This window comes from Halichoeres trimaculatus, unplaced genomic scaffold, assembly GCF_033239565.1.
Source record: "Halichoeres trimaculatus isolate MK-OKI-2021-1 unplaced genomic scaffold, fHalTri1.1 fHalTri1_scaffold_23, whole genome shotgun sequence".
Classification (NCBI taxonomy): domain Eukaryota; kingdom Metazoa; phylum Chordata; class Actinopteri; order Labriformes; family Labridae; genus Halichoeres; species Halichoeres trimaculatus.
In genome coordinates, this window is record NW_027437201.1 from 2,972,351 (window position 1) to 2,999,279 (window position 26,929).

Below are 26,929 nucleotides of genomic sequence, written 5' to 3' on the forward strand. Positions count from 1 at the left end.
GTTAAGTTAACTGTAGTCATATTGCAGAGGCAGGGTGCCCGAGCCATTGCTGTCACTTGACGACGCTTGCGTCTAAATTGGGAGTGAAGGCCTCCCCAGGAGAGATGGGTGAACCTGTCACTGAAGACTGAGGGAGCAGAAGTCTTCACAAAACACACACACACACACATACACACACACAAACAGTGAATCAACACAGAAGCTCCATATGCTTAAGATCTTAATCATCATCACCATCATCTGTTCTGTCCCTTTAGAGTGTGTTATTTTGTTTGTGAGTGTGTTTGTGTGTGTTTGTGTGGTTCACATGAGGAAAAAAAGGACATCTGGAATACAATTATTCCAAGACACCCTCACACACATTTTCCCTTTGCTGTGAATTTGCATGAATTCCATACATCTGGCCTTTAAGAGGCACGAACAATTATTTACCGAGATGGTTGTTAGAGTCCAAATGTAACCGGCCACCAGTCTAAACAGCTCATTAAAACAGCACAATACCTACTTCAAGCACACAGGAAAATTGGCACGCAACTCTATCACTGCAATATCCCAGAGTCCTCCATTCTGTGTAATGTGATGAATTCGGAGGAAGTGAAAGAGGTGTATATTTCTTTTTGATTTTCATGGCGCTCTTCTCATGCAGTCAGCTCTGTTGTGCACATTAGCTTATATTTAGGTGTTACTTTTTTTTTTTTTTTCAGGAAACACCTTTTTAGATATATGCTACTATAAATATTTGATCCATTCTTTGTCAGCAGAAAATTGTCATGTTTACGTCTTGAAAAGAGATAAAAAGGGATTCTTTTGATGTTTATTAAATGTGGGATTTTTTATTTAAATGTTGCAAGAAATTCATCCTAAAAAAGATGTGTCCTTTTGTGGAATTATGTTTTTGATTCCTGGATTATGCACTTTAAAGCTTTAAAAAAAATCCTGGATACTTTTCAGGAAAACGTCAAACAAACTGCAAAAAAGGTGCAAAAAAAAAAAAATCAGGGGAATTCCAAGAATTATTTTTTCAACAGCACATCTCTTCTCTGCTATCAGGTGGCCTTCACCAAACATTAAAAAAGTCGACATCAATGTGTGGACCCTGTTCTGTGTGTAGTCATAACTACACCCATATTCACATCAAACCTGAGATAGGCAAGACCAAGGAGAAGTGTCCCTCAGGCCGTCTTAGCCAGTCCTTCACAACTGAGCTTTAAAAGATGGGCCAGAGTACAGTACGCTGCAGTTGGCCTTGATTGATGATTGAGTAACCCAAGATCATAGATGTGCTCGGAGAGGACTTGCCGGTGCAGAGCTGTGCATACATCAGCCCTTCAGGACTACCACTACAGTACATACATCATGTGGTGAGACTGACTGATGTGAGCACGGGGACTATGTAGACCACTTAAGAGGAGCTTTCTACGAGGCAGAAAACAGTCAAAGTTGGCTAAAAATGATTACAGCGCAGGAAGGGGCGACTTTGTTGTTGTAAATCACATTTTATCTGACTGAAACAACTGAGGTGTGAACCACGTGCGCATGTTACTGGGAGACAAACACATCCAGACACACTTACAACAGCACACGTATTATCTTGTGCTGATATCCTTGACAGGCACGACTACAAAAGCAGAACTCAGTGCTAAATAAATAAGTTCATGCTGCATTTTCTTTTCAGGAACTCTTGGGCTCACATAGACCCGTCCAAAGGATTATGTACGTGCATCCATGTGTGCACAGAGGCCCCCTTTCAGCACCTTCTAACAGAGTGAGAACAAGCGGTGCCTCCCTCGTAAAGCAGCTCAAGGGCGCGGCCTATCTACCGAACGAGAGAATGCATGACTGGAGAAGAGCGCCTCATTTCAACCAGCAGACCAGCCTCCATCCACTCAGTGCCTTGGTTCATTTATAAAGGAGTCAAACTGTTTGTACTGTCAAGGTTATGTTATTTAACAGGGGAACAGGAAAAGCAGAGAGACGAGTTTCAGGCAATTTAAAATTCTGATGTGTGCTGCAACAACTGCGGTATCCATAAGAAGTGAGAAATGAGACCAATTAACTTCAATCCAGCATTTCTTTTCCGACGTATTCCACTCCCTTGAAATAGCTGCCATTCAAAATGTTTGTAATGAATATTTTCGCCCTGATCTGACAACAGAGAGTCCAAATTTAAACTTTGGTCATTTTGGTCAATTTATGCGAAACGTTCCGGTCTGCACAGAGAAGTCACACATAAATTAACAGGACAATGTCAGCGTGTCGTTTGTGGCTAGGTTCACTCAAAAATGGAGATGCAGACTCCAATGTCCCAAAGCAATGTGCACGCGCGTGCACACCAACGCGCTCTAGCAGCACGCAGAGCACTCCTAAGGTTACCCCCCAGGACAAAAGCTTTACCGTCCCACTGACTGGCAGATGGGGCAACCAGCTGACATCTCGGCCCGGCTCTGTTTCATGTTCCCCGGGTGTCTTAAACGGGCGGGCACCCTGTCTGATGGGCACGGGACAGCCAAGGAGGAAGCTCCTTTGACAGGGAAGAGGGGGGGTTTGCTCCTTAGGGCTACCATTGAGGAAAAGAGGAACGAGGACAGACGGAGACGGCTAATGTGCTTCACTGTGTTTGTACAGTATAATTGTCCTGCAGGGTGGGAGGCTTGGGAAACTTCTACATTACATGCACATTAATAAAGAGCTAATGAGTGCATTTAGCCCTATAAGGTTTTAAACACAGGATCAAATATTATCCTCAAGGCTGGAGTCAGCACTGCACTTTCAGGGATCACGAGCAGCCGTACTTTTTTAAATTTGACAGAGCAATTTGAATCTAAGAGTACAAGCGTTTCCGATGGTAACACAAAAGGTGGCACACAGCAGTGTGCAGACGTGGGGCTACAGGGTCTGTATCTGTGCTGCTGAAAAACATCTGTGGGACTATAAGAGAAGTGACACGCGCTGCCTTCACTAAATGACTCTGACAACAAAGCAGCAGCTAAAGCATCTTTAGCTAAAAAGGAGTTACTGTTGTTGTTGGGTTGTTTCCTCGCAGACCTTTGGATGCAGTCCCCAGCTGGGGAAGCTGCTTCTAACATCACTTCTTTAAAAGTAGTAATAATATAATGAGCAGTCGAATTTCCCAGGTTACTCAAAAGCACCAGTGCCCCTACTTTAAACCTAGTTTCCCTCATATTTAAACACAAACAGATGTGATATGACTTTTGTTACTGCTTTATTCCATCACAGTGATTAATCATCACTGGTGTAAGACTTTGAAATCAAAAGACAAAATATTTGATGTGAAGGTGCTTAAATGTCCTAGAAATTTTTAACACTGGAATTTTTAAAATCAGTTTAATTTTTTAATAAATTATTCATAATTCTGCTGTTTATACCTGGTTAGGGTATAATATTAGGTTCTTAGAATAAATGCTTGTATTTCTTCTTTTGAAATAAATCTAGCACTTACATGCTGAATTTATTTCTTCTTTTATTTCTTTTTTTTGTATGATGAGATGTTAATTGTGGATACAATAGTTGCTGGTTTGATAACAAAAATGTAAAAAATCTTTTACAATTAGAGACATGGTCGCACTATGCAAAATCAAGTTAAATAAATCTTTAAGGCAAAAAGTTTCAATAAACTGAAACAAAAGATAATTTCATTTTGGGTAATGTGTACTAACTGCTATAACACAAAAACAAATCTAAATTCAATTAATTTAATTATGTTATTATATTAATTATTTAGGTAACTAACCAATTAGTCAAATTTATCAATTTTAAACTTATTTGCAAGGTTTTTCATTAACTATAAGAAAAACAATTAATAAAACAAAATATAATGCAAAATAAAATGTAAAAAATGTGTCTGATCTGATCATTGAGTATATATATACTGAAGACAATGATCACAATGATCGTCACTTTAAATCTTTTTAATGCTTTGCCTTTTTATTTCTGAATAAATGTTTGAAATAAGGTTTTCTTTGAGGCAAACAAAATTGCTTGTTTTAAAAATGTTAAGAGGAGCTTACACAACCGGTTTTAAAATATTAGTCTCTTATTCATATGGAGACTTTAACTGCCATATTTGTCTTGAAATTGATATATATATATATATATATATATATATATATATATATATATATATATATATATATATATATATATATATATATATATATATATATATATATATATATATATATATATATATATAGTTAATGACTACAGTAGTTGTAGGAACCTTTAAAAATGTACACACTGAAGACCCTGTATTTGAAAAAAAAAAATCATTTTAAAAGCTTTGTGAAAGAAATGTTTCAATATAAAAATTCTCACTTAAAATGTTCCACCTTAAACTTTTCATCCACTGTTTTAAAATGTGTCCATGTGTTTCCTGCCAGCTTGACGGGCTCTCACTGTGAACACACTCTGCTGATGCTGGTTTCTCTCTGTTGTCACTACACATGTGCTTTGTTGTGGCTTGCCTCTGTTTTTAAGCAGGATGGTCATCACCTCACTACAAGAGAAAACACAACAAATATCAAGGAGGGGGAGATAATTTCTTTTAGTCTGAGAGAAAATAACGTGGAGTTATTGTATGTGTCTTTTTAGCTTTAAAATCTCTGTATTTAGGTTTTTAACTGACATCAATCTTGTGCGTCATTCTCATCACTGATTTAATATTTCTGCTATTCATCCTTGGCTGACAAGACGGCACATTTCTCTCTTACTACCAATCCTTTACTTTATTTCAATATTTCTTTTCTTCCTTTCTCTTTTTTGTTGGTTCTCCCTTTCCGTTTTTTAATATTTCAGCGCCTCAGAAGTAGCGGCTCTTTAAAGCGCCCGTGGGGGCTCCGAGTCCTCGCTTTTGTCTCCCATTTCCTTCTGAAACAGTTTTTCTTTAACCCTGTGCGGCTCTTCACAGTTGTTGTCTTAGCTCTCTCCACTCTGTCGCGCTTTCTGCTGCTTTCTTTTTCTCCCCCTCCTCCTCCTCCCCTCGGTTCCTCTTCTCTTCTCCTCTTCCTCCCTCAGCTTTTTCTGTGTCAGCCAGAGGTCAACGCTACACTTTTTTTTTCTTCTTGTGCATGCAGGAAGGCAGGGGGTATCTTTTTTAGTAATTGTAAGCTAAAAATAGAATGAAAAGGATCTGATTTAAGGTTGGGATGAAGGTGTCTCTTTTAGATATAGTGGTGGACCACTATCTGGCTATTGGAGGGTGTTTCGCTTTTGGGAGATAAGATTATATCAATAAATGATTTGGATGAGGTTTGATCGAGAATATAGACCAATTAAAAAAACTGGGTCGACGTCACCTAATTTTAAAGGTTATGAATAAGTGAAACTTTGCATTATCAGAGCCAAACTTTGTTCTTTTAATTTATCAAAGTCTGATATTTACCTGTAATGTGGCTCAGGACATTCTGTGTTTTCTGCTCTTGAAAAAAAAGGAGATCAGGCTGCGGTTTCACGTGTGTTTGGTGAGCAATGCTAACACTGTTGGCCTTTAACTTTGGCAAACATTAAATTGAAGCTCTTCCTGGTCAGTGTCTGGTATTAACACAGCAGTAAAGCTGCAGTCTAGAGTTATGGATTAAACTTTAAGACTGATTTCAAATATTTTTGGCTACATCTGTGTCATCACACCAGAATTTCAAATCAGTCTTACAGATTTTTGAGGTTTATGTCAAAATAGAAAAGCAACATTTCTCCGAGCGATGCTGCCTTGTGTCTGACTGAGCCTGAAAGCTCCAATGAGCTCTCTAGTCAGATCATTACTTCCAAGAGTCTCATTATGTTGAGAGCCTTGTTGAAGCTAATAACAGACTAAAGGTCTAATTATTCGATTTCTCTATAATTTTATTAATGCTAGCTAACACCTCGTGTGGACCCTACACAGCGAGGGAGCCATGGAGGCTAACAGTCCTTGTTGTCGTCGTTGGGGGATTACTCTGACCTCTGATTGTTCACTGAGAAAATGTTGATAGACATCCATCTTTGCTCTTCTCTTCATTTAATCTTTACTCTCTGGCATCTTCCTAGCGACACTCCGCTAAAGCTAATATTTGGAGTTTTGCGTCTGCACCTGTCGATGAACTGGGAACAGACTTGCCCAAGCACACACACAGGGAAAAGGGCACACACACATGCAAACACACACTCGAGTCTGTTGGTTCAGCTCTTCCATTGAGGGTGCGTATGCTAGCCCGCCATTGTGCGCGTCGGGCCTTTTGTCTGAGCAGCCTGAAACTGGTGATTGCACCTTAGCTACCGCAGTTCAAGCGTAAACAGTGTTTTCATGCCCTCCGATATACACTGTTGCCAGTGGACCCCTAAATCCCTGGAACAGCTGAGTCCTAGGGTGTCAAAGATAATGGCGATTTATTGCAGCGCGAGGCTTTCTCATTGCCCCTCCCGCCCCTCTTTCCAATTGCCCCCCACCCCTCCCCCTCCCCCTCCTCCTCCCTCAAACAGATTAAAATTAAGCCTTAAACATGTGAGGATGGAATTAACACATTTAGCGAGTCTCCTCTTCCCACATCCCATTTTCGCTCCAGAGCGGCTGATCCCCGCTGCCGAACGCGGGTGCAATTTTAATGACTCGCGACGTTTTTGAAGTCCACATGAAAAAAGCGTCGCTCGCCGTTTGTGGCGGCGCTAGATATGGCTAGGCCACGGCCGGCCATGATTGGGGGGGACACACGCCGCCGACTCGGACTCCAGGCTCTTCGATAGGATCGGTGTCATTTTCCTCTCCACGATAAGACGCCTTGCTGACAAGGTCCGATTAGGAGAGAAAAAATCATTATTGCTACGCCTTTCATCCACCGGGGGTTTACCGATAAACAGCTCACCCACGGCTAGATTTTCTGAGAGCGAGATGTTATGTGCTGGAGCATATATATTTAGGAAATACACTTTCATGCGGAATTTCTGGATGATTTTAATGCTTATTTCCTTATTTTACAGGCCACAGAAAAACAGTTTTTTTAAATAAATAATTTTTTCCAGGCCTCCTTTCTCCTCGGCTGAAAACTCAAGCTGTGAAATATTTAAATCCTAACCCTCAACTCCTGCAATCAAACAATTTTCAAATACCTTCATATTCTACTTGAGTATAATAAAACACTATTATTTTATTAGCTTACAGGAAACTCATTTCCTATGCTATACCTTAAGGAAATCCACTCCAGCAAAGTGTCCTGTTATGAAAAGAAATGAATAAAGAAAGCTCTGAAATATTTAAGATGTATTGTATAACAGACAGAATGAATTAAATATAGGAGAGAGGAAGTTTCTGCATCATGTTAACAAGATAATATTTACATTGTTGAAAAAATCATGTGAATGACTCTACAAGTTTCTTATGAAGTGACAGAAATAGATTAATAGATTTTAAATTAATTATTTCATTTATTTATTTTTGAAGTATAATTTTTAATTAAATTCTAAAAATATAAAATACTGCTCTTCTTTAAAAAAAGGAAAATATATGCTTACTTTTATTTTCTGCTCCCTCTATTTTTCAAAACTATATTCAACAAGTAACTTTTTTAGTTTTAATTTTTTTAATTCAAATCTGTAAATATTTTCTTTGATTAAATTTTGAATAAATGTTTTTTAATTCTCTAAATTAGCTCTGCATTTCTAATAATTCAACAATGAGTCATTGTTGGGGAAGATCCAATAACAGCCCCAGCCTGAATCCTCTCCAGCGCTTTCTAAATGTAACCGACTTTGACGTCTGCTAAGTGTTTGCTTATGGATTTGAGGAGCGTCGCCACTTTGGTGGCCCAGCACCAAAAGAATCATGGAGTCTGATCTTTAGAGAGAACAGGGAGAAATAAAGGGAGTGGGAGAGAAACAGAGACAGAGTCGGAGATGGAGGGGGAGAGATAGAGAGCCGGGACAAACGTGTGCCGTGTTACTGGGCCACTCCAGCACCCATGGACTCTCAGCAAGACTCAAAGCCACACTCGGCTTCAAAAGGGAGCCATGAAGATTTTTTTTATGTTTACAAAAACATATTTATTTATTTCTCCTCACTCTGTCATTTATCTATTTATTTCTGGCTGTCCCAGCACCCCTTGCTCTGCCACTGGAAACGCGCTCGATGATGTCTAACGCTCGCCCCCCCTCCTCTTTTTTTTTAATACCACTGCAGTTGAAAATCAAACTGCTCTAAAACAAATTGATGTAGTCTTTAATACAGTCGTCACATCATCACAGGGTCCCCGCGCGTCTGCCTTGGTGACAACTGCAGGGCTGCTTAGCTTAGCCCAGCGATTGCTGCCACTTTGTTGGTCGCTTCAATGATTTATCACAAAAAGAGAGGGAGATCGGAGAGCGGGAAGAGAGAGAAAACAGGAGAGACGAAAGAAAAGTCCCCTGGATCATGATCGAGTCGCTGGCACCTTTGATTGACAAGGTCTAATCAGCTTATCTCCATCCTAATAAAGTTGATAGCCCGCGGTGCTGCTCTCTACCTGGCATGGCGTGAACTTTGGGCTCGGCTGGGGCCCCCAGGGCCGGCCCCGGCCCTCTCTGCTTATCTGAACGGGACTGAAATCAATCCCTAATGAGCTGTTTTCATTTTGCAGGATTGATTACAGGCCCCTAAACACCAAGAAGACTCGCCTAAGAAGTGCTCTCAGCCTCTTGCTGGCCACCTTTAAAATGCAGAGCAGCGTGCTTTTGTCTGGCTCCGTCTTTGTTTCTGCAGCTCATTCTGCTCCCATTGCTAAGTTATTTCTGTCAAATGAGCAAGTGTGAAAGGGGTTAGGTTTCAAAGTAAACTCACTCCACATTCACCACTTGATTACTTTGAGTTCTTTTTCAATAGTGGCTGAAATGCATTTATTATTCATGATTTTGAAAATTTTAAGTCTTTACAATCTTTGTTAAAACTGAATCTTAAAGTTTGCATTGAAATCCTAATGAGCCATGTCTTAAGACCCAAACTATAACATTTTACATCCTTTGTCAGCCTTTGAGTTTAAACCATCCTTAATTTCCTGAAACTATTTTTTACTATTTAACAGTTTATCAGTGAAGTCATTTCAACGTCAACTCATCAAAGCTTATTTTAGTTTAAAGTTTGGATTATTTCAGTTAAAAATGAAGATTTCTGTTGAATATTAAACTCCATGGGACTACTTTAAATCCATATTTTGTAAGAACTGTCTATCAGGCTGGACAACTCAACTCTCGTCCCCTGGATGAATAAAAATCAAAAAGTGAAAAGGATAATCATCCCAACTTCGACGTCTTATCAGACATGATATTTATTTCTAAACAAGCAGTCATAAATCATTCAGAATCGTTTCATCTGTGGCGGGAAGGAGTCAAATCAGGCATGTCTTTGATTTTAACATCAGTCAAGCCTCCACTTTTGGGCATTTCAAAAGCCCCTGACTCAAATGTAGCTAAATTGGCTAACTGCATGCCCTCCCTCTTTATTTAAGGCCCTCTTTAACTGGGCTAGCCCCCGTGTCTGCTTGTTGCTAAGCCTGGCCTTTTAAGTCTCTGCTCTTCGTTAATGAAGTTCTATACTTTATTTATGAGACAAACAGAGGTCCCTGCTCCTTAAGGGTGTGTGTGGTAAATAGCTCTGTATGTCCAAAGAGGCTCCTCCATATCCCACTGAGGGCTCTCACTGCTTTTGGCAAGCCTTTGTTTTTGCTAAATACACCGGGGACACTCAGGATGGTCGAAAGAGAAAAAGCTCAAATCTGATAAAATGGTACTGTGTGAAGATTTTGTCTTTTCTTAGAACTAAGAGTCCTCTTTTCCTCCTTAAATGTGACCTAGAAGAATCCTGGCTTTTTTTGTTCCTGGTCATTAAGAGATATATTGTCGATGGTGAAGAGAAAAAAAGAGGGCAAAGCTGAGTTTCTGCACCATTTCTTTGTTCAGGATCTCTGTCTTTGAAATAAAATGTCTTTTAGTTCCACTTCCCTCATTGGTCAATTACAGTTCTTAGGGGCGACTGTGTCATTGTGGATGGAGAATGCAACTTTGAATTACGGTAAAATAACGATGCTCCTGCTAAAAAGAACATCTTAGATGTCTGAGGGTTTGTGGCAGGGAAAGTATTTACAGTCTGACTAGAGAGTGTCTGATTGGAGAAACACTTAACGCTCTAATTATCCCTGTTTAACGTCTGTGGGTGCTACACCTTTGTGTTTTGTGACTCTCCTTTATCTCCTTTAACAACAGCCATTTTCATAACGTGCATGAGGAAAGCTTGGTGCACCTCGTGGTTTTTTTATTTCCTTATCTGTTATTTGTTGTTGTGAAGGAGGAGGGACAATAAAGGGAACCTTTGTCGAGAAATACACAGTTTGGTGTTGAGAAAAGAAAAATCCTAATCCATGGTGAACAATTTGTTATAACACTGAGAAGTGTGGTGTTTAACTGGTGAAGGACTTCATGGAGATGTCTGGGAAGTGTGGTTAGAAGTCAGCAGAAACCATGAAGTAAATGTATTACTTTAGTTGGATGAGTGACCAAGAATTAAACTGAATTTGGAATCAGATGGTGAACTTGGTCTACCCCTAACCATGATAAAGTGTTGGAAAAGATGGATGATGTCAGAGTTTAAGAGCTTAGTATCTAAAATCAAACATCTGGGTTGCATATTCCCTGTGCATTTGTCTTCATTGTGCACATCCAGTCCCCAAATGACCTGCAGACTTTGCCATTTCAGGTTGTGCATCTGAGCGGAGGGTTTGGTATCGACAGCAGAGCAAAGGAAAGGGTCATGGATTAAAGACGCGGGGCGAAGCCTCCCCACCAAACCACAAACACAACCCCAGCTGGCGTGGACCAAGCCAAGTGTGTGGGACCCAGGCGGGATAAACGAGCATTGTTCTGGATGAGACGACCACCAGTGACACAGAGGTCAGGGGGCATGTGGTCGACTGTGGAAGGAGAAAACACGGGGCCCAGTAGGTACTGAACAACGTTAGCCATGGCCCACTTCTTTAACACCAACCAAGCTGTGAAGGGGAGCGACAACAGAAAGAGGGAGAGGTGGAATAAAAAAAACCTGTGTGCTGTCGCAGAATTCAACGCAGTAGAGGAACCAGGAAAACGTTGGGATCATCTGAGGCGTTTGAATCAACATTTTTAAGCAGAGAATGAAGATTGTATTTATGAATCTGTGAATGCAAGTTTCAGGGAACATCAAAGGCAGCTGGTCTGTGTGCGAACCTTCCTTGACTTGAATTATTAAATCTGTCGATGTCGCGCACGCCAGCCACCCCGCGATTATAGTGTAAATTGACAAACTTTTTCAAAACTACAACGGAAGCCACAGAAAGCTGGTTGATACTTCAAGAATGAGCTTTGATACATCTCTGAGGAATACACTCTGCCTGGATAATATGGTGACTGTCAGGAAGGAAGACAGGGAGGGAAAAAAATATGCTAACTGGTTAAACCTATTTAAGATCCCAATGAGCTTTTTTCCTATTTTGAGATAAAAACAACCCTTGATAATGAGGAAAAAAAGAGTTTGTGTTTGATTTATTTATTTATTTTCATTTTTTTAGATGGTTTATTTAGAAAGTGATGTTGTGCTTTTTTTTTTCCTTCCACACTCCTGAATTAAGAACTTCAGGAGGAACGCTGACGTTGTTTATTTTCATAGACCCCCTGTCTGTTTGTGTGAAAAGAAACACACATACACAACACACACATTCACGGTGATACACAAATTTTCTTCGGGAGCAGAGCGAGGAGAAGCGGCGCCCGATCTGCCGCCTGTACACCTCTCCCTCTCCTTCTCTGGCTCGCCTTTGATGTGCTTCCCGAAAATGTCATCAGGCGTCAAGGAAAGAGTTTTTTTTTTTTTTTTGCCCTCCTCCTCCTCTTCCTCCTCCCCACAAACACACACACACAAACACACATCCACCCACCTCGCATATGAGCAAGACAATTTGCTGTCGCTCACTCATCCTCACCACTATCTTAACCCCCCTCCTCCCTCCATCCCCAGTGCTCACCCAATCCCACCATCCCCAATCCCAAACAGAATACGCACCAGTTTCTACCGCTATCTGGTACCCGGCCTCCAGTCTCCGTGATGACCTTTCCAGCTTCTCTGTGTTGTCCAACAGATGCGCTCTCTGCAACAAATGGAGAAAAAAAAATAAAGCTGGAGAAACAAACACACCAAAAAAAATTGATTGAGAGGGCTGGGACCCATTTCAAAGAAACACATCAACGCTGTCACATAAACAGACAGACCACATCCACAGCGACAACATAATACAGCCAGGTTGGCAATAACCTTCATGGATGACAATGTGTTATATGCTGATGGAATATCAAGCATATGCATGTTGGGAGTGACAATGTAAGAGGTGCTGCCGCCTCATCTTGGACATAAAAACACAAAGTACTTTGAGGTGTGTTGCCTGCTCTGATTGTTTCACAGAACAGGCTTCTGCTACACGGAGAGAAAAGTTGGGGAAGGGAGGTGGAGCGAATTAAAATGAAATTTTCTTTCAAGCCTTCCAGGTAAGAGAAAATCCTGGCCAAGCGACAGCATCCAACTGGGGAACTTTAGAGAAAAATCAGAGCTAACCTCCTGAATTTGAAACAGAAATTCAACACCTAGAGGAGTTTTATAACAGATATTCAAAATTAAAAAAAATCAGATCAATTTCAAAACATTAAACATAAATAATAGAGATGTGTGGTGTATAAATAATCCTTTAGAAAATCTATTTACCACCTTTTCTGCTTCTATGCTCATTCATATCACCCAAACAGCATTCATCATGTATAAGCATCAGCATCTTCCCCTTAACTCACAGCTATTATCTGACAAGGCTGCCGTCCATTGAGAGGGTTTCCAGCACACAACAAGAAAAGATGTGTGCATAAATACTTAAACAAGCAATCCTGGTCACTTCTTTCAGAGTGGATGTTTACGACTACCAAGGTGAAACTCCACGAGTACCACATGTTTACACCAATCAATGGACGGCAGCTCCTCACAAATCAAAAACACCAATGGTTCGTAAGGAGCTGCACATTCATGTCTCATGGGCAGGAGAAAGATCTGAACCACTTGCTGCTGGCCTTAAGGTCCACCTCAAGAGTTCATCAAGTGGTCTCCCATTGTGGGTTGTTTTCATTGTGTTCAAATATCCAATGAGTGCACCAAGTATGGACTGATGTAGTAAACATGCAGTTCAATGGGAAACGACACGGTATGGGATTTACAATGTGACGCATGCTTTATTATACTCGAGTGATCAACATTAGCCGTACCTAAAGAAATCAGGAGGGAGTTTAGTCCCTGAATATAAACAGTGAGCTTTGGTCTTTTCCATCTTCTTTTATCCCTTTGGGGAAATTATACTTTGTGGCTACGTTGTGTTGATATTTCTCAGCCCATAATGTCTGTCAATGGACAGTAGGTCTTGTCTTTTACATCTAGGAAAATGAATAAATACAAGGACATGTTCTTTTCAAATGACACAATGTCGATCATTTTTTTCTAAGATATATTATAAAAATTAGAAATTTCATTTTGATCATTTTCCTTCGAATTGAATCAACACGGTTCAATCAAAGTGAGTTGTATTGTACCAAACTGTGATTATTCACCCCTGATCAGATTGAGCCATCAAGGTTGCTGTAAATGCTTCCTGGTAGTTTCATCACTGAAACTTTCTTCAGAAATAAAACCTCCCAAGTTTTCAAACCTATGCTGTTTTCTGCATCGGAAGGTTGACGTCCAATTTCGTCTTACTTGATGCATTAACAAAAGATCCATACCAGTCTGTTATAAAAGCTTCGGTTGGCCTGTTCTGATACAAATATGGGCCGAGATTAGTTTTATAGACACTGAATTAATTTTATAAGGATGATCTGAAGTTAAATTTTTATTTTTGATTTTAATTTTATTGAACCTTCCCAAACAAACAACTCCTAAAATTCAAAACTTTAATTTCAGTTTGCACAACTTGGGTTCAGTTTTTTAGTTATCAAGCATAGATTCCCAGAAGTCCTCTTCATGTCACTGAAAACTTCAGTTTCAGGCAAACCTGGCCCTTCAGTCCCTGGTCTACAGACATCATGAGAATGGTGCTTTGGTGAGGAGTACAGCTTCAGAAAGTATAAGAGCTTTCTGTGAATCTGTGCTCGATTACTCTTCCTCACAGACGTAAGTAAGGAAACAGTGGTGCTGCGCTGAACTGAAATCAGATTTGTGAAAACTTTTTTTTTTTCTTAATTTGAGCTAAAGGAATGTATAGAGTTGAAGTGTGGGTTAAAAACAAAGCAAATAAATTCAGTTTCGAAATAATAAATTTCCCATCATGCTTTTCAAATTCAGTACAATAAATCAAATTCAGTTCCTAGAGGCACAGATCTCAGCCCATATAAAAACTCACACATGAACTTGCTCTGCCACCTCTGAGTCCATATTTAGTGCTGAAACTTCCAGAAGTGACAGAACTACAGCTAGAGCCCACTGTGACTCAGACTGTGTGATACCGTATAGGTAAGCTACATGTAGTCCGAACACATGGATGAGATCTGGGACCACAGACTGGTTACAATGCCACGGTCAGCCCACGTTAAAAACCATCTTTAGTGACTCAAGACTCATGAGGTCTGCAATGTGTGTGGGTTCATGTGAGCAAATATCTATTTCACTAGTTTAAATGTGTGTGTGGTAACTTTTATTACGAAGGTTACTGACTCCAGCTCCTGGTGTAGCACTTCATTTGGCTAACTTTCAAAAAGTATCACTTTCATTTTTAATCTTCCATGATTGTTTATCTATTTCGGGGCTAACTCTGGCATATTTACATGGATAACAAGATGGTCATTAATTTGCACTGTTCCTTTAAATAAATCAAGTAATGAATGGTTTACCTCTTTTTTTTTTTTTTTTTCTTTTTTTTTTTTTTTTAATGTAACCGTTGGAAATCTCTGACATTAAGCCAGGCTTACAGCTACAGGTTGTTAAGTTGAGAAATGTCTGGCTGAAAATTCTAAAAACCTTTTTTTTAAGAAGTGACTCACTGACGCTGTTGTGGTTGAAATACTGTGCAAAAATATTTCAGAAAGTCACAATGGCACTTTTTTTTTTTTTTTGTAACAGAAGTTTCCCTCCATGTCACAATACAATGTCTACTTTTGCAGCGGTCATCTGCTCTTTCTTTCTCCTGTTACTGTTAATGGAGATGAGCCTGGTCCAGGTTTGTTCCCCAGTTTTCAGCATTTAGTTCAGTTCTCTGTGAGTCTAACCGTACGATCTATCTTTTTAGTACAATCCTTTAGATCTATCAAAATATGTCTTTAATTAAAAGACGCTGGTGTGTGGTATCAGAGGGGAGGTTAATCGAGGAACCATCTGTTTGATCATTCTTTTATTTTATTTTTGCACTTCTTTGATTTCATTGTACAGCTCCTTTAACGACTGAAATGCTGACCAACACTTTTGGTTCCATGTTGTTATTAAAAAAAAAAGCTTTTATTTTGGAGGGTCTGACAGATTACACACAGGAGTTCAAGTTTTGTGTTTACTGTTTATTTCAGAGTCAAGTCGTCACTCTGATCTTGATAAAATCAACTGTAATTTTATGCTCGATGGTGATGCTGTTGAAACTCCTTATTTAACGTAGAAACGTCCTTTTCAGCCTGCATGTTGTCCACTGTAGTCCAAACTAAGACCCAGCTCTCATTAAATACAAACAGCATTCAGAAGAGAGGATCATAGAACATCAAAACTATGGGAGGCCCTGATGTTTACTGCAATGCTGTTGGTTTTGATGGCCTTTCTAATACGCGATGTAAAGAAACTGATCAGATGTAACACATTTGACACTCAAAAAATAACCCGATGAATGACAACCGCCTCTCTGCCAGAGTTTATGCCCATCACATGAGCGAAGGGGACAGGGGGGAAGAAGTGAAATCTCTAGTTTTGGTGAGGCTGTCAAAATGCGTAGCAGCTAATCACTCAGAGGAAATGAAAAAACGTGGAGAAGAGGAAAAAAAAAAAGTCAACGACACACTTTTCAAAGTTTGACAATAAGAGGGATGGGGAAAAAGAGCAGGGAGGAGAAAACTCCCTCTGAACTCTTTTCTTTCCCTCGCTTCCTTTTTCTCAGCGCCGCTGACAGATGTCATTTAAAATTGCAGAGATACTTTTTAATAGTTAAAGGGAGGGCAGAGGGAGGAGGATGGGAGAATGGGTGGGTGGGTGGGTGGTAAGATGGGCTGCTGAAGGGAGAAGGAAAGGGACGAGGATGGCGATGGCGATGCAAGGTGTGGTGGGAGTTTTTTTGGTGGAGGGTGTGGTTGGAGTTCCAGGGTAGTGGCACCAACAGAGATGGTGGCAGCATGCACATAGGAGAAAACAGACGCCAAGCTCCGGCTATAATGAGCCCCTATGGATCAGAGGGGATGTATTGACATGCAATGCTTAAGCTAATACACCTAGACCATGGCTGCAGTGCCTGTGTGTGCCTGGGAGCATGAGGCAGCCGGGGATAGTGACAGAGTATAGCGCACTCCCCGGGTTCTTCAAAGAGCTCAAGTGATTAGTATGTTATCATTACCATTCGAAACGTGATTTTCCTATTCCCTCTCGGCAAAGGTGACACGTCTCGGGGAGACGGCCGGCAGACTCACTGCGATGGAAAGCCACTTCAAAAGCTTTCTCCTCCTGAATTTCTCTCCCTCTTTCTCGTTCTGTCTTCTTTTAGGGCCGGGGGGAGGGGAGTGTGGGTGGGTGGGTGGGAGTGTGAGGTGGGAAGGGAAGGGAAAGGAAGAGGTGGAGGGGGGGTTGCTGGAGGGTAGTGGCGGTGGTGGCAGTGGAGGTCTATATATATGTGTGTGTGATCATTAGAATAATGCGCCCCGAGTTTGACGGTGACAGAAGCTGAAGGAAAGGTTGAGAGTTCAGCCAGTGAGAATCCAGTAATGGCACGCCGCAATGGCCTCTATAATAATGAAACAATTTCAGCATGGACACACGATGATACCGGCGAAGCTAATGAAAAGGAACGTGTACAATTAAAACTAAACATCCCACACATCATAGCCACAGTGGAGGATGATGGAGAGATTGTATCTACAAAATAAATCTAAAACAAAAAGACGATTATGCTCCAGGAGAGGGACTTTGTTCCAGTATCTGAGTCACACAAATCAAAAACATGTGATGGATCCAAATGTTCTGTTCTGGTTACAGAGAAAATTCCTGTCAGCATTTTTGTCAAGGAGGATCCAAAGTGTCTGAAAGCTTCCACTGTGCGACTACACCCCATATCAAGGCCTGACCCTGTGGTTCTGGATCATGAAATCATCAGAATATAGCACAGACACACACACTCACATGTTCAAGCTCAAATGCTGGCTCTCAGTTCAGATCTACCATAACTCCACTTATGAAAAACTAAGGACCTCGTCAAAATCACATCTGATCATCTCAAGGAGGCTTCTAGCAAAGGCTTTAAATATAATATATGATAAATATTATGCATCTCTGAGAGCACCCCCCATCAGCACCAGCGTTTCTGCCTCTGCATGTATGCCTTTTCATCTGACACCTACATTTTGAACAAAGATCTTCATAGGAACCTCGAAAATGGTGTTTTTTTGTTGTGCTTTTTTGCGTCAAGAAACACTCTTCAGTTGTGAGTTATTAACAGGGAGCCCCAGAACAATGCAGCTGTAGCTCAAAAGAAAAATCTCTCCCCTCTTCTTCTTTTTTTTTTTTTCTCGCTCTCCTGCCTTTTTTCAATATCAAACACAGGCGGTTACTATCACCATTTTCCAAAGTTCAGATGATTTCCTTATTATTTCAATAAGGGTGGGGGAGAGTCAAAGTGAATAATGATGACAGCTGTGATTCAGACTGACTGTGTGATCTTCTGTGCCGTTTGTTTGGGACTTGTAAGACGAGGAATTACAAGTGTCAAACAGCTGTGAATATGGGTGCTAAATATTTAAACATGTTTTTCAGCTGAAGAAAAAAAAGTATAGTTTTTTTTCTTAAAGCAAGGCTTAAGTGTGTATAAGCTGTGCCAGCCTTTGATTCAAAAAGAGGAAGAGCAGAAGGGTAAAAGGCTGCAATGGAGGAGTGTGATGGTGAAGAGGGCTCAGAATGGAGTCTGATTGCACAGATTGGGCTAGTCCAAAACAGACTGACAGGTGAGGTGACTTTAGATGTTTTGTAAACCCTTAGGTTAGGAGGAGAGAGCATCAAAGTGGGAGGAAGAAAGGGAAATAAAAGTACAGTAAAATACAAGCCTCATAACTTTGGTGTCTAGGCCAGGATGACACTTCTAAAAACTGACGGGGGTCGATTTTCAGGTCACTGACAGTAACTCTGAGTAAAGCTTTGTTTGAGGAGGCTTCTACTTAAATAATGGAAACCAGGTACTTCAGGCACAATAGGGTTTGACCAATGCTGTTTTTAAAGGGCTGATACCATATGGTAGTAGTTCATGGTATAGATTAACCATATCTGTGACCTACATGTATTTAAAGAGGGGGCTTTATACTTTTCAATATGTTAAACATTAGTGCTGAGTATTGGCAAGAACTTCACGACACAATAATACCACTATACCAGAAATATTGTGATATACTGTGATATTTTGCACAGTCAACTATTCGATTGAAACAGCTTTTTTATGTTATTGTGTTTGAAATAATGAAAGTCAGATGCAGTGTTTCATTCATACCATAAACTTGAAAACATAAAGTGTGTCAAGTTTGTCACTTATACTACTGTGACTTTAAACTAATGTTGCAAAAAATGATTGGTTGAAAGACCCGGTCAGCTGGTGAAACTGATAAATGTGGCTTGGTGTAACCAATGTTAAAAAATCTAATATTGCACAAAACTTGAGTATGATTATTATTTTATCAGTCTACTACACTGTAACAATTAAACTAAAATGGTTTTGAACGAACTGACCCAAAAATAGAGAGAAAATATGGTTTATCCTTATTATACAGTTTATAGGCAACATCCAGCAGAGTAGCTCTTCAGCCCCATCTACCACAGTGGAGGTGTGAACCTACTGTACTTCCAACTCACCTCATATGAATTTTTATTTAACAGAAATATCTATATTTTATCACAGGTCAAAGTATGGCAATATATAGCTGTATCAATATTTTTCACACCTTTGTTAAACATGGATATAAACTAATTATGCTGGATGGTCAGTGCAGATTTTCAAACCACCACATATTAGTGTGTTGCAGAAATCCCCTAAACTGTCTCGAAACAGTCCGTTCTTCATAGGGATGTCCCATTACCAATACCAGGTATCGGTATCAGGCAGATACCAGCCTTTTTCAAGGTATCGCTTCCCGAAAAAGGCTGCAGATACCAGCAGCAGATACTCTAGGGCAAAAAAAATCTTATGTCAAGCAAGTCCTCCTCACCACTACATGCTGCTAATTGCTGCGGTTTAACACCACTGCAAATGTGCACCAGGTCCTTTTCAGACAATATGAATGAACCAGGGGAGTTAACTGTTAAACTGTTTTATTTTACACTTAAGTTTACTTTAAAAAATGCTTAAACTCTGACAGTTGTTAGTTTTATTGTGCACTTTTAATATATATATATATATTTTAATATTGATCAAAACAGTTCTAAACTCAGAGAGAGTTGTTTGTGTTTTATTTGGACTTAATGGCAGATTAAGTGTGCTGTCTTTGATCAAAATGATCTGTCACTGTTAATTGAAATTTGCGTATCGAAAGTGCTAGTAGTATCGGTACTCGGTATCGGTGAGTACTCAAGAAGGAGTACTCGTACTGGTATCAGTCTGCATAAAAAGTGGTATTGAACATCCCTAGATCTAAATTAGACCTTCATGAGATCTACATGAGATTTGTGGAATTGATGAATTCATCTTGTAAGTATCTCTTGACTGTTTCATGCCACATTGGAAGGGTGGGCCTCAAACACCAAAGTCTGCCCCCAACAGGCATCCAGAGGGATGACCAATAAGAGGGAAGGGGTTTTTTTTTAGAGTAGAGACGCAGTGTCTACGTATGTGGACATTACATTACAGCCTCTCAGAAACCATTTTACTTCAGTTCACAAAACTATGTCCTTTTAAGCCACGTTTAGGGACACTGCCCATGACATTTCTTGGTGATATCACAACATTACATCCATTTTAATGAAAATAAACTAGCATATTCAAGTTCAATAACACTACTAACAAATAGCCAATTGTGAACTCATAACACAAATAACCAAACTTCATGTTCAAAGACCAAGTTTAGGAATTATACTTGTTGGGTCTTACTTATCCCACATAGCAAGGAGAAATCAAAAATGCACATCAGACGAAAGCTCAGGTCTGAGGAGCCTTAAGGAGACAGCAGCTAAAACAAAGTGTTTCAGAGTGTCTGAACTACAGACTTTGCACAATATTTGTATCCATTTGTCGTACTTGTCTACTTTGCACTAACATGATAATTTTTGTTAATAGTGGAGGTGCTGATGCAACAATGATTTTCTGAGTTATAACCAGAGGTGGCCCTGGTCAATGAAAGCTAACGATAAATAGCAACAGTTCCCTTCCAGTTTAAGCTACTCTGAGGAACTTTGGGGTTTGTGTGGTTTTTGGCGCCTCCTGTGGACAAAGTAGGAACGGTTATCTCTTTGCTGAGTGCGACCTATTCATATATAAGTAAAAAAAAAAATCTCAGCTTCTTTGTCATGAAGAGTATGTGTGTATTTAAAGAAAGGCTTTTTTAACAGTGTGAGTTGTCTGTCCAACAGGTAACCCGTGGTTTTCAGACATTTAAACTAACTATAGATCATTTAATTTCAATCTGGTGGTCTGTCTTACTTTTGTAGCTCATAAAGAGACAAGGTTTAAGTTTCTGTCTGTTTCTAACCAGCTAAATCTCCTTGATCAAACTTTGTTCAGCCTCACTTCAGTCATTAGTATTGTTCCTCAAAAGGCATGCCATTATACTTCCACCCTCTGATATTTAAGGTAGGGGAACATGATCCTCGCTGAATTCATTATCTAAGTCTTGGACTGAAAGTTGTTCATCAGGCATGCAAAAAAAAAAAAAAAGTGTTTAAATGAAGTGATTTGAATTTTCTACGAGGGAGATGGAGGGTGAACTGAAATGTCAATGTAAGACGATTTGAAACTGTAACAGCAGAGAAGCACTTACCTCTTCACGCAACTTTATCAACTGCATCAGGAGAGCAAAACAGAGAGAGATGGAGAGAGTGAAAGGAGAGATAAAACAGCAGAAATATGGCAGGAGGAAGATCAGTCATGTGGCTGGGTACAGAATTAACCCTGACGATTTATCTGTTTGCATGTTTAGCATTCGCAAATCACAAGACAAACACATTAAACGGAGCTAAACACGCGGCACGGGCTGACTTTTTCCTTTTTGAACAAACAAAGATCAAGTCCTGGCGCTGTCACATTAAACAAAGAGAGGGAGTGGATGCCTCCACTCGCAGTATCAACTAATATTATCAAAAAAGTCACGTAACAAGAGCTGATATAGCAGGAGAGAGGAAAATAAGTAAAATAAAGTCTGAACTGTTGCAGTTTCTGAATGCGGGGAATTGTTTTGTATCTGTCATCTTGCTGAAGTCTCTGGAAAGGGATGAAAAGAGAAATGTGCCCTTTGGAACAGGGTTGGAGAAATGCTGAGCCACTCCATTTGTACCGCTGTTTATCAATGCTGATACCCTGTCACTTTTTCATGTCGCTGCAGTAAAGGTGAACGCTGTTTAGAGCCATGTGAGCCATGTACGGCTGCACATACATACAGCGCTGCTTCTTATTGGGACAGGCACGCATCATGAAAAATGAATCTCAGCATTGCTGTACATTTTTGATGAAAGGGAATAGCAGATTTCAAGTGAAGTAAATAAGAAATGCTGCTTCTATTCCCCGTCCTGAGGAAGCTTGCATCTCTGATAATGAATCAGACATTGGAGGGAGAGATACAATCCCATTTGCGATTAATTATGTCTAATCACAATTTAAAAGGTTGCTTCTCTGGCCTCTTTGTAAGAGAGGGCTGGAGAGACCAAAGAGGAAAGAGTGAGGCTTATTGGAGGGGGTTAGGACCAATGTTTGGATTTGCATCGTTCTAAAAAGTTGACTTTTCTTTTTTTTTTTTTTTAATCACACATATTTTGACCAATGTTAAAAGTACGCTAATCTTAGCAAATCTAAGCTAATCTAAGGAGAAGCTCAGTCCTACTTTAGCTCTATTGTTTGTCATCATTTTATCTCTTATTTATTTTAATCTTGACCTGTTTTTGTTAAGTTTTTATAAAAAGGTGACCTTTTGTGTCTTGAATTAAATAACTGATTGCAAACTTTAAGCAGGGTCAACAAGTGTGCAAACAACCCAGCTCAAGTCACAATTTCAACAAGCCCTTGTTACCAAAATAAACCAAACAACGCACATTAGCTGTTACGCCTCTTGTGCTTATTTTATTCAATCCTAGATGGAGAATAACACCCCGCTGCCTACTTTATTTCAACTATTTATAAAACATTGCTCGTAAACACTCAAAGAAATTTGTTGCTCCATCACAAATGCAAAAGGATGTGCACTTTGTGAAATACACACAAAATTTCAAGTACTTCCAATGTTACAATCTCTGTCACAGCACGACACACCCCTGTAATTTTAGAAGCATCTCCAAAATAGCTCCACCAACACTTGTGTGTGTTTTTTTCCCACCAATAAAAAGTAATAAAAACTAAAAGGTTCAGTGGAATAGTGCAGATATAAAAATATTGTCAATATCTGTTCCATGGGAGGTAAACAAGTATAATTGCATGTTTTTCTAAAGAGCTCCTTTCCTTGAAAATGTCAGCAGGAACACTTTAGAGTGGAAAGCGTCTTTTCTAACTTAAGCAGCAACTCCCCGCTAAGAATGCATTATTGAAGAGGCCAAAGTTTAAAACTACACTGTGGATGTGATTATTTGGGGCTTGAAAAAAAAAAAAACAAAGCCAGAAAAAAAAAGAAAAGACAGCAGATCCTGCGATCCCTCACCCCCCGGCTCAGCCATCAGTCAATGGCGACCAAACAAAACTTGTTCGAGCTCATTTGTGCAGCCTGACTGATTGCAAGTCCTGGTGAAGGATTTGTTAAAACTATACGAGGTGCCATGTTGAGCTGCGTTTCTTCATTTTTCTCTGGCATCCTTTCTTTAGAGCGGCCAAAGATGCTCGCGTTGCTCAAGAGATACAGAGCAGTAAATACAGAATATTCTAAATGTTATAATTACTCCTGCATGAGCGCCTTTCCTTCTGTTTTTGTGACGCCTGCCAGTATTCAAAATTGCACTGCTGCAATTTTTCTGTTATGATAATCAGCAATTTTTTTTTTTTTTTTCAAACAAAAGATTTTTTTTTTTTATCCAATACGGAATTCGATACAAGTGGTAATCTGCTTCCTTTGTAGCCTGTAAAATCTGGTCCATGCCGGCTCAAACCAGCACAATCTCTTGTGGCCAAGCCTTCTGCTGTGACTGAAATCGAAACTATTCCGTATAGTGTTCCTGTGTGGAAAATGTGTGTGTGCATTTGCTGCTTTGTGTGTGGTGTCTGAGGGTGTGTGTGTGTGTGTGTGTGTGTGTGTGTGTGTGTGTGTGTGGGGTGTCTGAGTGTGTGTGTGTGTGTGCGTGTGTTGCATGCAGAAGGAAACAGAAAGAAAAAATGTGCAATAGTAGCCTACCACATTATTAAAAAAAAGAAAAAACGAGCGATAGTGCCAATTCAGTCTCTGTCCGCATACAGATAACGAATAAATGCCGAACTCTATTAAATCGTCCTTTAGCCATTATCGCAGGGCCAACACGCCATTTTCAGAACTTATGACGGTTCCCTATTTACTTAGCTATAAATCCTTGCCATGTAACCAACAGATTTGTGACTGGTAATGATCTGCTCAGCCAGGGCTATATGAAATGATCCTGACCTCTTTCAGATCGTCAGGAATTAAATTGACCGACTTGCCCCGGCCCCCACCATCTTTTCCCCTCTGCTATCACCGCCGTCTCGTTAGATAAAAAAGCCTGAAGTTCCGAGCACTCCACTCACAGCAAGACCAAGACGAGTATTATCTCTGCAAGTTTTTAAAATGAAAATGAGGTAAACACGGCACCTGGGAGAAAAAAGAGAAAATGTATATCAGGCATTTATTTGCTGCTGGCCTGAGCTTGAACTCTCTCTGTTTCTCTGGCTTTGAGTGTTTTTAGATGCTCTGTTTCCTTTCAATTTTTTAATTCTAACATCAGACAAAATTACACTAATTATAAGAGTGCTGTCCTTAATTAAATTATTTAAAATCTGTGCTTTAAAAATTCATAAATTGAGTCCTGTTGATCTTTTATTGCAAGAAAAAAATGGGAGAGTAAGAAAAAGTGTTATGGTGGAAAAGGAATGGGTCACTTTGTTGTGGGTTGTGTTTTTATAACTGCGTCATGTTTGGCCTTAAAGTCCAAAAATTAAAAGAAGCAGATATTTAAAATATATATTTCAAACTCAAAAATATTGTCAATTTTTAATACTTTTAAAAAATTGTCAACACCCATCTCCATATTTTGAACATTTGAAAAACAGAAAAAACTGGATCATGGTGTAATGGCACATTCTGCTACCTTTCTTTTTCCAGACGTGTGCTTAAATTACAAAAGCATAACAGAATTTGATGCTGTAATTTTTTAAATGTTATGTAATTTGAAAAAATTCAGTTAAAAAAAAAATTACAAGCAACATTTTGTGACTGAAATTCCTAATTGTAAAATTGTTGCGCAGAATTCCAAACATATTTTCAGAACTTCCTTTAAATTGTGTAAATTCTACATTTACAAACACTGCTTCAGAACCATTTTTGTTGCATTTTTAATGAAAAGGAAATAAGATTTGAAATGAAATGTGACGCGCTCCTCGGCGTCTTCTTTGACAGGGGTTTGATTGAACTCATCAGAGTCTCCAATGTGACACTCCTGACAGCGAATCTCCTTCCAACTTCTGCAGAAAATGTCACACTCACTTTTGTGTCCCGCTAATTTGCCTGGAATATGCATTTCAATTACACATGGAGGCTCGTGATACATATGTTTCTAAGATGTGCGGTTCATGGGTCAGCATTGAAATGGTAATGGGGAAACGTTCAAAAACCGGGAGAAAAAACAGACAACTTTATTTAGCTTGGCTGGGAATCATCTAAATATACTCACTTAAAGCACAGAGGGACTAAATGTGTAAATATGCATTCAAGCATTCATCTTCTGTTTTTCTTTTTTTCTGAGTGCCCGTTTGGAAATGCAAAGTATTTATTTGCATGTGTGTGTTTGTGTGGATGTGTGTGTGTGTGCCTTGAGACACAGTAACCCCTCTGAGTTGACAGCTTATTCTAAAGGCAGTATATAATTAGTCAAAAGACGTTTGGTCAGAGTTGAGAGTGGCTGTGTGTGAGTGGCAGCTGTGCAGGTGAAGAATAGGTAAGTGCGTCTCAAATGTTAAAACGCTGCTTTTCCTCCATGCGTTGATGTATCACCGTTTTGATGCGGCTCTGCGTTAATTCAGAACAACTTAAGTTTAAAATAACACGCGGCACATTTTGGCCCATTAAGATCACAATGCGAGATAATTGTTTTCTCTTCTTCGCCGCCACTTTCATAACCGCCGTGAATGAATCTTTCGCAGACGCTTTCGCTGACAATGAATGAAAAGTGGTAATGTGTTCTTTATCCCTTGTTTGTATCCTGACGATTCAACAGGCTGAAGTGATATTCAAACAAAATGTCAGTCTTTGTCTTTTAATCCACGATAAACCAATTATGAATATGTTGATGGATAAAAGATCAAAAAGAGAAAGAAATCAAAAAGAATTGAAGATTTTTGATTAAAGGAGTCGATTAAATAAAAGAATTAATGCATTTTTAGGGGCTTCAGATTGATTTCAAGGAAGGAATATTCTTTTTGTCGATGTTAGAAGACCCTGCATTTTCAATTTTGGAGTATCTTTATTGTGCAGGTTTGCCACCCTTGGAGTTTAAAGAATGAGCAGCGAACAAGGTTTTGCAATTCTGCATTTGTGTGTGTGTGAGAGTGTGTGTGAGGATGAAGGATCTATTATTGGCCTAAGTCCACACCCGGCTGGAGAACAGCTGTGGGATGGTTGGAGTGGGGAGGCCGGGGTTTTGGATGGAAATTTGTGTTCGATTTTGCGTGTTGTGTTTAGGTGTGTGTGTGTGTGTGTGTGTGTGTGTGTGTGTGTGTGTGTGTGTGTGTTGACCACAATCTGGCTTTGAGCAGACAGCGGTCCCATGCCCTGAGCCCACTCACAAGCGAGCCCAGCTTTGCATTAAACAGTGTTCCTTCCGCATGACTTGGTGACAATACTTTGGTTTCAGCTCTCGATGGCTCCGATGAGGGGCCCCTCTCCTCGCCCCTTGGGGGCCAGTCAGCCACCCACACTGGTGCTAGTAGTGGTGGTGGTGGTGGTGGTGGTTTGGGCCCCTGATTAGCGGCTCACCTGGTTCTCTGAGGAGCTGGCGTCATCCCCCAGGAGCTCGTTGCGCACTTCGTCACTGTAGGCGATACGTGACCTTTTCTGCAGGGGGAGGAGGAGAGAAAGAAGGACAAAAAAAAAGAAGAAGAAGAAGAGAGAAAGAGAGGGAGAGGGGAGACAGAGGAGAGGAGAAAAAGAGGGAAACAAGTGGGGAAATATGGCTTAGTGCTGTCGTCGATGCAAAAACACAACAGGCATTCCTTAAGCACGAGAGCCCCCTAATGGAACTTGGTGACAAGTCACACACATGCAGCCTCTGAGAGTAAATATATATGTGTGTGTGAGTGTGTGTGTCAGTGTGCCTCTGTAACAAATGTACTGAGAACAACATGTCTGAGTT

The 26,929-nt window shown here is 40.0% G+C and overlaps 1 protein-coding gene across 4 annotated transcripts in view; it reads right to left on the reverse strand.

Moving 5' to 3' along the window:
* Positions 1-26,929, reverse strand: part of vti1a (vesicle transport through interaction with t-SNAREs 1A) — a 160,230-nt gene that overhangs the window by 100,644 nt on the left and 32,657 nt on the right. For 2 of the 4 annotated variants that reach the window (XM_074663007.1, XM_074663005.1), the window contains exons 4-6: positions 26,554-26,631; positions 21,199-21,219; positions 12,047-12,131 (exon numbers count right to left, since the gene is read on the reverse strand). In XM_074663007.1, the coding sequence (XP_074519108.1) occupies positions 12,047-12,131; positions 21,199-21,219; positions 26,554-26,631 (184 nt within the window). The remainder of the gene's footprint in view (positions 1-12,046; positions 12,132-21,198; positions 21,220-26,553; positions 26,632-26,929) is intronic. The other 2 variants (XM_074663008.1, XM_074663006.1) reach the window with 1 other exon arrangement.